Source organism: Trachypithecus francoisi, unplaced genomic scaffold (assembly GCF_009764315.1).
Source record: "Trachypithecus francoisi isolate TF-2019V2 unplaced genomic scaffold, Tfra_2.0 Contig01474, whole genome shotgun sequence".
In the NCBI taxonomy this organism is placed as follows: domain Eukaryota; kingdom Metazoa; phylum Chordata; class Mammalia; order Primates; family Cercopithecidae; genus Trachypithecus; species Trachypithecus francoisi.
The window spans coordinates 20,338,395-20,350,686 of record NW_022681435.1 but is presented as its reverse complement, the minus strand read 5'-3'; the positions used below and the strand labels follow the sequence as shown (position 1 = coordinate 20,350,686).

Below are 12,292 nucleotides of genomic sequence, written 5' to 3'. Positions count from 1 at the left end.
ATCTTGGTTGTCTTTAATGGTAGGGAATGATATTCTAGTTAACAACATTTCCTGGATGATTGACGGCTAACCTTTGAGGTTTTTCATTTTAACCATCTTAACAGAAAGATATGTGGTATCTTCCTTCTTTAGTAAATGGAATACTAATCAGAGTCTAAATATGAGGAAACCAAGTCATAATGATCAGTTATTTTGTCTGCCTTCTGTTGAAATTACTAGATATGTGATCTTGTGCAAGTAACTTACTCTTTCTGTGTCTCCATTCTCTCCTCTCTGAAATGACATGATCGTTATACTGGCATAGTATTTAGCATATATGACTGCAGTGAATAAGACTGATCAAAATATATCACTGTAGAATGTGTAGATCAGCTAAGTGTGCAGCACATGGGTAATGCTTAGTGAGCCCTTTACTATTCTGTTGTCAGGTGGCTTTGCACTGAGTCCATATTCACTATGAGGCTGTCATCTGCCTTTCTGAGCAGCTCTCTCAGGCTCTCTTTTTCATCATTGATTGCTTCCTCCTGAAAGCTGGATTATGGCATGCATAGCATCCTCATCTCTGGAGCAAGCTAGCATAGCTTTATATAAGATATATTGCAAATATAAAGGTAATACCTGCCTTCTTCCACATTGGTTTCCTGCCCTCCCAATTCCTTCACTGTCTCAGTATTCTTTGACTTTTCAGGAGTATTTACCATGTCGTTTTCTTACCATCCTTGCATGCTGCAGTTGCACCCATTGGTTTCTCTCCTCTCTGTCCTTGCTATGGAGGATGCTGTGATATCTGACATTAGTGCCTGCCGTCTCCATGGAGGGACAGGGTTCTTTCATGGTTTCCCTGGATACAGACACTTTTTTTTTTCTTTTTCTTTCTTTTTTTTTTTTTTTTTGCAGCTCTGTAACTGGGGACCCTGTTATTGGCTCCTCTCCATGGCGCCTGCTCTTTGAGCATTGTTTTAGTGATTACTGAGCTCTCTTTCCATGCTCTGGATGTAAGACTATTCAGACCTCTTGGTGCTGGCAAATCCAGGTTTTATTGTACTCTAAAAATATTCTTGATGTTATGACAAAAAATGAATTATTTTTCCTGAATATATTATAGAGGATACTTTGGAAACAGTTACCTTTTTTAAAAATTGTACTTTTATTTGGATAAATCTTTGAAATTTCTTGTGGTGTTATGAAGGAAGTCAGCTTTTTCTAATGTGGTAATTAGACTTTATGCATTTCAAAACTGCGTTTGGAGAATAAGTCCACAAACTGTACTAGTTTTGCTAAACAGTATGTTACTTGGCATATCATGAAATGTTGTTTACAGATATTAGGACAAAATGGCTAACACTAATTCAAATGATCCTGAAGAATTAAGTTAAATGGATAATGTTGAGTTATAAAGCTCAGTTAAAGACAGTATTTCCCTGAATTGGTCATCAAGGTCAGAAGTAATAGATACTACATACTGCCAAGTGCTAGAGTTCATTGGGAAAATTCATTTGATGTAATTTATTTCCATGGGACTTCAATGGACTTCAGCCAGCCTTTGATAAGCTGCGATAAACAAAACTAAAAGTGTTTTTTAGGAATTTGTTTTGATCGGCACTTTTACTGCAAGTTTGTAAATGAATGCTTTCATCATGCAGGAATATAACTCCTTGTATGCATCTATGTGACAGCCAAGAAGAGATTTTGTGATTTTTATTTGGGTCTTTCTTGTTTCCTCTATGAGAAGTTTTTCAACAACAGTGAAACCTTATTGATGTAATTTGGATTCCCTGGTAATTTATACCTTTCTAGTCAGACTCTCAATTTTCTTCCTTGCCAGCATTTTCTGCTCTGCAGCTTGTGCTATTCCACCCTAAGTTTGTGAGAACTGTTGGGGAGACGTCAGCCTTAGCTTCTGTGTCTGTGGCTGTAAGGCCAAGCACATGAGGACTCAGCACATTCTCAGAGTCTATTTAATAAGTACCTCTACAGCCAGATTTTCAGAGAAGAAGGTTTCTCACATCCCCACCCAGCTGCCTCTATCCACATTAATGATACTAGCAGGGACTGCTGTTTATTGAGCACCTGCCCCATGCCCTGTGCTCTCGTCCCCACTGAGCAGGCTGGTGATTTCATACACGAAGAACCAGCCTGTGATAGTCACAAAGTCACTGTAGGTTGAAGCTAAGGTTTTACCTCAGGTTTCCCTGACTCCATGGTGAGGTTCCTGACCCTGCATTTATCCTCCTCCAAGTGTATTCTGCATATGCTGGGTTTATTTCTAATTTCTTCATCACACACGCTCACTGACCATCTCTCCTTACCCAGTTGTGGTTCTCTGCACAAGAAGTTATTTTGAGAAGTTGAACATGGGACTAGGGTCATGTGGTAGCTGCAGATCTGGTTTTGATGCCTCACAGTCTCTTCCACTTTGAAACAGGACTGCAGCTGGTGTCCTTTTTAACTTGCTTATTTAATGTACCTTTGAATACCTATTGCCTGCTGACTGTGCCTGAGGTGCTGGGCACCACTTGTTGAATGAGATGTGACCCCCAGCTCCTTAGGGATTTCAGTTTAATGCTGTGTTAGTGTCTCCTTTATGAAAACACTGGTGATTTAGTTTAAGTTTATTTCTGATGTGTCAACTTTCACCATCTCTGAGTTATCCTTGATAATAACTGTAAAAGGCCCATCTGCTTTCCCACCACCTCCTGAGACCACCCATTCTTATGTCACTTGAGATAGTGTATCTTTGCTTCTGTGTTGTTTCACTCACTTGACTAGGAATACACAGTGAGAGTCTACTTTAGATTGTATTGTGCTGGGCTTTGAGGGAATAGAACAGGAGACAGTTCTACCACTTCATCACTTTCCCGATACTTCAGCTTCCTCCTGGCTGGCTCATTGAGTTGACAGTAAGAGCAAGACGGAGGGGAAGAAAAACCTATTTGGGTTGGAAATCTGGATGTATCCATTTTGCCTTTTATTCATTTGTGTCACCACCCTGCCAATGTACCACTTAGTTTGAGCACATCATTAACATGCTCTTCAAACACATTTGTGATACGCTAAAGAGAACTGACAACACTATAGACAGGAAAGCTCACTTCTCTCTCTCCTTTCCTTGGCATAATGTTCAAAGACTCCGATGGCATTCTTTAATTGCAAAGTACAATCTGAGTCATCTGACCGTATCTACCATGATTGGCTGTGACAGACTCATTCGGATCTTCTGCCTGCACCCTGGCCTCCTGGTGGGAGTGTGGAAGGTAAGACTTGAGTCTCTGTATGTACTGTGTCATTTCCCCATCACAATACCACGTTTACTTACCATTGTGTGTGACATCAGATGTAACATCCTTTAAGTCTTTTCACTAACTGCAGTCCGTTTTACATCTCACCAACCTCATTTTTTCAGACTAACCTGGCCCTGTCTGCTCCACTGAGACTGCTCTGCTATTCTGCTATCATAGACATCTATGCCATCTGTTGTTCTGCTGTTCAGCTATCATAGACAACAACCTCTTCCTGCCTTTATGTTTTCCTTCGTGTTATTCCTTTAATGTCATGTGGCTTTCCCACTTCCAATCAGTCCATGTTCCTTCTCTTCCTTTCATGCTCTTTCTTTGACAACGTCTCCCCTTACTATGTGTTCAGCACACTCGTCTCCCAAGCACGTTTCTGATCCTGTAGGTGCGGCATTGAGTGAAATCTGCTCTTCAGGGTCAGGTATCTAAGATGTTATCCTTTCCCTCTGCATAAGATTTCTTGTTTCCCCAGGTCTGCCTGATATTTTAAGACAGTAGTTCACAAATCTGATTCTGTGTTGGCATTATGCATTAGTTTACAATGACTAGATGGAATTAAGACCCCAGCTTCAGACAACACCATCCTCTAGTCCCTTTTCCTTTCCTCAGCCGACCGTGGCCGTCAGTTTTTCTTTCCCTTCTCCCCTTTCTATGTGAAGGTGGCTTGTGGGTGAGACTGCAGCTTGCCTGCTCTGCATTCTGTGACTCGCATGCATTCAGCTGTGTCGGGTGCAGAGTTGTGAGCACTCTGGTGGCTTCGATTGTCCTCTGCCTGGCTACTGGAGAGTGGCACCTTCAGATTTACCATTTGGGGTCACCTACGCCCATCAGTGTCAGCTGTGAATCTGGGGAGAAATGGAGGTCAGCCCCCAGACAGTCACATTTTCTGCTATTCAACCAGATGGACAAGTGAAGGAGTTGAATCTAATCATTCCCACCACGTTGGCCAAATCAGGCAGTTACTTGCAAGAGGAACATTGTATCAGTGAAGTTCAGTGTTTGTGAAATTAATGTAGTATCTGTGAAGGTCTTTGAAAAGAGTTTGAAACAGCCTGGAACTAACTGCATAACTAAACTGCATAGTTTCACAACTGTCATATATATCTTTTGATATTTCGCAAGCCCTAGGCTGTGAGTTCTTTTGGTCCTCTGTGCTCTGCATATTTGGGTGAATTATGGTCCTGCTGTCAATATGAAATGTAAGTCTTATTAGATAGTAATAACATATTAGCAGTAACAATGCATTAGCACTGTGGTGATCTTATGGTTGTAAGAAACTGCATCTATCTGCAAGATGAATGTGCTGTGATCTTCACAATGACCTTGTGAAAAATTTAAACATTTTGGTTGAAATATGTATTCTTCTTAATTAACTTTTCAGAAGGAGGAAGAACTGGCTTTTGTTATGGCAAATCTTCATTTTCATCACCTTGTGGAGAGAAGCACATTAGGCTCGGCCACTGTGTATGTATTTATATGTGGGTGTGTTGAATTTTTGTACAGTAAATATAAAGTGTTAGAAGTTGATGCCATCTTAATATTCTGAGAATGGCTGCACAGATATTCTGTTTTTAATCAGTAAACACAAACCAACAGGCATAATTATTTGGCTGTTGCTAAAATAATTGGATTATTCACAAGTACATATTTGCTGTATTTATTCTGGTTACGGAATTTATACCTAGTAGGATGTTATTTATATGGGTGGGCCAGCTTCATTACTTTCAGATGCCACTACTCTCCTTCGAGTTCTTGCTCTTATGTGAATTTTCGCATCTTGTGAGGCACGTAGACTCCTGGCCCTGGGGCTGAACCTGGCCTGCGGATGATTCTGTCTGGTGTGGACAGTGTGTGTCTTTCAGTGAACTGCGTCTTTAGGTGGGGCACAGGCTTCCCATTTCACTACAGCTCTCACCCTTTTCCTGTGGACTTAGACTCTTCCTTACTCACTGTGGTTTTTTTTATTACCTGAGAAGCTCCTGAATATTTTTGAATTTGTCACCTTATGTAGTCATGTTTTTCTTGTTGAATAAAACTTTGTGTTGGCTTTGGGTCTGCCTGGATGTCTGTCTGTCCTGCAGATCGGTGTTCAGTGCCTTTTCCTGCTGAGCGCTTCTGTCCACTGGACACTGAGAACAACATGGGGGCAGAGTGGCCTTTGTAGAGCGGCCATCCTGGGATCAGCTGCAGAAACACGTGCACCCGTGCTGGGCTGTGGCTGCCTACAGAACTCACATCATTGCCTGTTTTTACAGAAGTTGGTAAAAGGAACATTGAACAGTCTTTTAAGTTCCTGATATTGAAGATTATAGGGAATCCTATGATGTTTCATTGTAGGAGGTAGTGCTTTCATATGGGTGGTAATTTTTTAAAAAGTGTTTTCAAACCAAGAATTTTATCCCTGGCACTGACAAATTTGCATGTTTCTTTTGTTTTGCTTTTCAGTCCCTATGAACTGCCTCCACATAGCCCGTTTTTGGATGATAGCCCCGAGTATGGACTGCACGGCTACCAGCTCCATGTTGATCTGCACAGCGGTGGGGTTTTCTACCTATGTGGTACCTTTCGTAATCTCTTCACCAAGAAAGGTGACATTAATTGAGTTTTTATTTCATTATGAAATTAAAGGTTGAGATGAGGGAACCAATTTTTATGTCTGAGTTAAGAATTGCCCTCACTGGTCACTTTATAATTTTTTGGCACCAGTATCCTCCTAGACCCGTGTGTCGTCCCAGGGCTTGTGAAAGTCCTCACCGGACCAAGTCTCTTCAGTGCTGGCTCTGTCTGCTTCACCACCATCACTCTCAATGCCACCTCCTGGGGGTAGCCCCTACTCATCTCCTCTACTGATGCGTCCTTATTATTTTTCCATGCAGTCTGCTTTCCCCAGACTTCTTCCCTTCTTTCCCAAAGGAATGTGGTAAATTTGCCAGCAGGGCCCGTGCCACTCCAGGATGAGAGTAAAGAGAAACCAGCCTTTCTCCTCTACATACTGCATCAGTGTTTGCCAAGCCTACCAAAGCCAGGACAGAGGCTGGGGCAGAGAGAGAAAAGGAGGGGGCTTAGGCCAAGCAGGAAAAAAGTCAGAATGCCCCATTCTGACTTGTCTGATTATTTCCTTTTGGTTTCATTCATGTGTAGCCTGTAAACTTGGAGTTTCATGTAAGGACTTGGTTAGATTCAAGTTTAACATTTCTGGTAAAAACATTTTAAAAGGGAAGTTATGTACTTCATTTTGCATTATATTGAGAGGTATGTAATGTCAGGTTGTCCCATTATTAGTAATGCCAGGTTTGATCATCTGGTTAAGATGGTGACTCACTAGATATCTTCATTATTAAAAGTATTCTTTCCAAATACCCTGCTCCGAAGTCTTTCATCTAGTGGACTTGACACCCATTAATGATCTTTGCCTAAATCAAATACTTTGTTTAAAAATGTTGATTTTCTAATTATGTCACTATTTCTATATTTATCAACTGAGCTTTTGTAAAGAACTTTCTCTTATCACCTGGGTGAACTTCTAAAAAGGCAGAGCAAATGCTTAATTCTTTCCTTTTAACTGCTAATTTTCAGATGAAGAAATTGATGTTACAGAGCAAAAGGGGCTTGCTGCCCGATGTGCTAGAACCCAATGCTGTGACACCAGGTTTTTGAGAAAAGAAAAGCTTTTTATGGCTAGTCCACTAACAAGGAGACAGGAGTCCAGCTGAAATCTATCTCCTCATGCTGGCTTTAACGCAGGAATTTTTTAAGAAAAGGTTTAGGGAGTGGATTCTGGGATTAGTAGGTGATTGGTGGAAGGAAAGGGGAGGTCCGGAAGGTCCTCAGGCATGGTGCAGTTATCTCTTCATGCCCTCATGGGTCACTTGCAAATTCAGGAGGAGTTAATATGAAACGTGGTGGGAATTCAGGCTGTGATGTCAGAAAGCTCCATCTGTGAAAACTCCGGTTGGCCATGTTGGTTCCAACGGATTTCAGCTAGTTTTGTCTTACAAGTGGAGGGAGTTTTAGTATTTCAGTAAGTCGCTTTTTTTTTTATCTGCCATCTTGCAAACTCAGGCATTTCTGTTAGTCATTAGTTTCTTTAACTCTGTGGAACATGGTTTCATTGATGCAGTAGTCATCTCCTGTGGTGTAAAAAATTTGAGCTCTTCTTCTTTCCTCCTCGGCCCCACCCTTGTTTAGTGTCACTTTGGACTCTGGGATATTTACTTATTCAATAATTTACAGTCAGTTATAGACATTTCTTTTTGAAGTTAAAATTGTCCCCAGCTTTTTGGGTGGGGTCTGCTTCAGGCTGCTTCTGTGTCCTATAGATAACCCGTTTGCCTTTGAGTCCTCCTTGCTTTTTGGCTCAGGAAGATTTCTCAGTTTTCTTGTGTTTGTTGGCATTTTTATCAGAATTGTTCAATTCCATATATTAACCTGAGGTGTATTAACATCTTTGTTGTTGAATTGTTCCATCCAAGAATGTGGAACATCTTTCAGTTTGTTTAAAAATACTTTTATGTCTTTTAGGAGTGTTTCAGAATTTTCTTCATACTAGTTTTATACATTTCTTGTTAAGATATTTATGAAGTATTTAATTCTTGTTACTTCTCTTTTGTTTTATCTTCCAGTTGTTTCGTAATTTCTTTGTGAGGTTTTGGTCTCATAGAATGAGTTAGGAAGTATTGTTTCCTCTTGGATTTTTTGGAGGATTTTGCATAGAATTGGTAGTATTTCTTCCTTGTTTGGTAGAATTCATCTATGAAGTCATCAAAGCCTGGACCTTTCTTTATGAAAAGATGTTTAACTACAGTTTCTTTTTCTTTCAAAGAGATAGAGCTATTTAGGTTATTCATTTCTTCTTGAGTGAGCTTTGGTATTTTTTTGTCTTTTAAGGAATTTGTCCATTTTATCTAAGTTGCTGAATTTATTGGCATAAAGGTCTTCATAATAGTCCCTTATAATCTTTTTCATGTCTATAGAATCTGTAGTGACATGACGTGATTCCTAATATTGGTAATTCATGTATTCTTTCTTTTTTTTCCTGATCAGTGTGATTGGAAGTTTATCAATTTTATTGATCTTCTCAGAGACCCAACTTTTGGTTTTATTGACTTTTTTCCTGTATCTGTTTTGTATTTCATTGAATTGCATGTTGATTTTTATTCTTTCTACTTTTTTTCTGCTTATGTTGTAATTTGCTCTGTTTTTCGTTTCTTAAGGGAGAAGTGGAAATTATTGATTTGGGAACTTTCATATTATATTAAGATGTTTGATGCTATGAACTTCCACCTAAGTACTGCTTTAGTGGCATCCCACAAATTCTGATATGTTTTATTTCATTTTTATTCAGTTTAAAATACTTTCTCATTTCCCTTTTATTTCTTCTTTGATCTGTGGGATAGACAGAAGTGTGCAATCGAGTTTCCAAATATTTGGGGATTTTCTCGAGATCTTTCTGTTACTGAGTTCTAATTTAATTCGATCGTGGTCAGGAAATATGCTTTGTATTGCTTGAATTTTTAAAAAGTGACTGAAATTTGTTGTATGTTCCAGAATATGATCTCTTTTGGTCTATGTTTCGTGTGTACTTGAGAAGAATGTGTTCTGCTATTGTCGAGTAACGTGTTCTACCATGTTAATCAGGTCAGATTGCTTGAGAGAGTTGATTTTTATTTTGCCTATCAATTATTAAGAGAGGGGTGTTGAAATCGCCAACTCTGATAGTGAATTGTTTGCTGTTTTATCGGTTTTTGCCATGTGTATTTTGAAGCTCTGTTATATTCACGAACATTGGAGACTATGATATCCCTTTGACTAAGTACACACTGTGTACACTGTTGAGGGTGCCGCCAGTGTGCCCCAACGCATGCCAAGGGTGCAAATGCTGTGCCTTATATGCCAGTATTAGCTGAGAACTGAGTCTCTGCTCTCCATGGCTGCAACCCTCATAGAGTATTGAATTGGGCATCTAGCCTGACCTGGTGCCACCAGTGTGAGCAGCTGTCCTGGGAAATGGGGGAACAAGATGCGATTTCCACAGCTATGAGGTGAGATGGCTGGCTGGTCCTAGCTACAGCTGCTCCTCAGAGCTCTCCTTCCCCTTTAAACCTTGTGAACCATTACGGAGACCCTGTGTGTCCCCACTTTGCCTCCCCCGCCTCAGCCCACACTGCTGCTGTTCCCTCTCTGGCCTTATCCCTTTCTGTCTTCACCACTCTAGCTCTGCTGCAGCTTTAGTGAGTTCCTCTCTGTTCCTTGACTGTGTCAGGCCTGCTGTGGCCTCAGATTCTTGGTGTGCCCCTCTCGCCTGCAGTGTTACTGCCCTGGATCTCAGCGTGGGTCCCCGGGGTTGTGTTTCTCTGAGCCTGATTCACTGACTGCTTCTCAGTGAGGCTTTACCCACTTTGCTACACCTAGAAGCCCTCACTCTCCCCATTTCTCACCTGCCCAGCTCAATTTTTCTCCATAGCACTATCTAACACACAGAGTTTACTTATTTAGGTAGTTTGTATGTTTAAGAGAAGTAACTTGAACAAGGCAGTATTTGGGTTTATTTTGTTCAGGACTGTCATGGCACATAGTAGGCATGCACATAAATATCACAAAGAGAATGGGTGGCTCCCAAAGGCCACGCAGTTGAAGGGCTCTTAGATAGTCTCTTCTGGGCCTATTACCTTAAAGCTCTTTCTGTTTCTTTAGCTAAAGGATTCTCAGCTGCATTGGCCAGGATCTTTTTGGTTAAAGCTCTTGCAGTTCTCTGTTGCCTCTAGAGGATAAGATGCAGCTTCAGGATGCTGCAGAGCAGAGCTGCAAACTGGCCCTCCTTGTAGGACTAAAGCAAGGTGACAGCGAGGGCCTGAGCCTCTCCACCAGGAGAGAGAAGCCCTGCCTCATCCTGCCTCTCAGGGTCTGGGGAGGCCCCAGCCTCTCCACCAGGAGAGAAAAGCTCTGCGTCATCCTGCCTCTCAGGGTCTGGGGAGGCCCCAGGAGGCTGGTGGGGCCTAGTTCCTAGGCTGCTGTGTGGTTCCAGAGCTGCCGCTGCTGGTCTTCCTCCACTGCCTTAATTCCTTTTCTTTTGCAACCCAGAGGAAGGGCATCAGAATTCCCCTTCTAAAGTACGTGACTGTGTACTTCTCTCTGGAAAGAAAAAGCCTCCCAAATTCAAGGTCTGGCAGAGTACTTTCTACCTTTGTACCTATGGTAGGTTACTTGGCTAGACAAATAAAAATGAAATTTGTGTTTAGGTACTTAGTGTCTATATCATCCTCTCATTACAAGGCAAACATCAGGAACTTGTGCTGTGTCTCATCTGAGATGGTTTATAAGACATAGCTTTTGCAGTATACCAACTATTCTGTAAAAATTGCTTCCAAGATATTAGTTATATTACTTTCAATTTTTAAAATGTTTATTTTGAAATAATTCTACATTGTACAAATACAGAGAACTCCTGTACAGTCTTTATATAGAATTTACCAAATTACAACATTATTTGCCATATTTTTAATGGCAAAAATGATTTCTACATTTTTTCTTTCTCTTTTTCTCTCTCTCTCCCCTTCTCTGTGTGTGTGTATAGTGTTAATAGACCCCTTGATGTTTATATGACTTGTGTGTGTGGATACATATATATACACATACACACATATGTACACATATATACACATACATATGCATGTATATATATACACACACATATATATACACATACACGTACATACACGCACACAGGTCATAAAATCATCAAGGGGAATATTAACATTATTAACGTTATGAATCTCAAAGTGCTGGGATTACAAGCATGAGCCACCACACCCTGGCCTACCTTTATGTGGTGTGGTGTGGTGGCTCATGTTTGTAATCCTAGCAATTTGAGAGGCTGAGGCAGGCAGATCACTTGAGCCCAGAAGTTCCAGACCAGCCTGGGCACCATGGTGAAACCCTGTCTCTACAAAAAGATACAAAAATTAGCTGGGCGTGATTACATGCACCTGTAGTCTCAGCTACTTGAGAGGTTGAGGGTGGGAGGATCAAGAGTTCCAGGGTGCAGTGAGACATGATTGTGCCCCTACACTCCAGCCTGGGCAACAGAGCAAGACCCTGTCTCAAAAAAAAAGATATATATATGTAGAATTATGTATGTTAGAATCCATAGACATGTAGAATTATCCCATCACTCTATTATTGAGGAGTTAGGCTTGTTAGGTGCTAGGTCTGTCTTATCTAGAACTGCAGAGAAGAGAACCCGCCATTCATTATTGCAAACAAATACAGCATAACATTGATTAATTTTTATATTGCATTCCTCATACCTAAAATATGCCTGTAATAATGATGAATATGATAGTAATAGGGAACATTTATGAGCACTCATTATAGGTTTCTGCTACGTGTTTCATGTAAAGTATTTCACTTCCTCTTCATAGCAAGCCTGAGCTGTGGGTACTCTTACCTCCCCGTGTTATTGATGAGGAGTTAGAAGCTGGTAGTGAGTCAGGTCTCTGTTCTGTAAAGCTAGCAGGTGGCACAGTCTGCACTCAAGTCTGTGTGACTCCAGAGCTGGGTACGTCCTGCTTCCTGTAATATACTTCCTGTATATTTTTGCCTTTTAAATGATGTACTTTTAGAGTATATCTTCTTGTGTGTGTGTGACTGTCAGTGTATTTCCAAAGTTTTGGCATTGTAAGTGTGGTCAGGGTAGGCTGCTGACTTGCTGGAGTAATATTTAAGCCAATTTTGTGTTAACGTGAATAAACCCCTTGATGGTTATATGATTGTTATAACGCATAAAAGGTTAAGTTAAATGAAGGAGAATGGGAAACTGAGATAGGAATAATTAGCCTTGTATGATTTCCCCCCAATAAAAAGATGACAAAGTAGAATTTCCAAGGTGGGCTCAAATATATTTCCACTTCCCATGGTTGCACTACTAGAAGTCAGTAGAGGGCGCTGTTGTCATCAGAGTGTCTGTAACATTTTTAAAAGTATTATACAAATAGAATGTC

General features: G+C 40.7%; 1 protein-coding gene across 8 annotated transcripts in view; it reads left to right on the top strand.

The window, feature by feature from the left end:
* Positions 1-12,292, top strand: part of FBXO15 (F-box protein 15) — an 82,376-nt gene that overhangs the window by 22,759 nt on the left and 47,325 nt on the right. For all 8 annotated transcript variants that reach the window (XR_004428299.1, XM_033175715.1, XM_033175684.1 and 5 more), the window contains 3 exons: positions 3,128-3,254; positions 4,675-4,757; positions 5,739-5,881. Coding sequence is in view for 7 of the 8 variants with exons in the window: in XM_033175715.1 (XP_033031606.1) it covers positions 3,128-3,254; positions 4,675-4,757; positions 5,739-5,881 (353 nt within the window). In the remaining variant the exon portion in view is untranslated. The remainder of the gene's footprint in view (positions 1-3,127; positions 3,255-4,674; positions 4,758-5,738; positions 5,882-12,292) is intronic.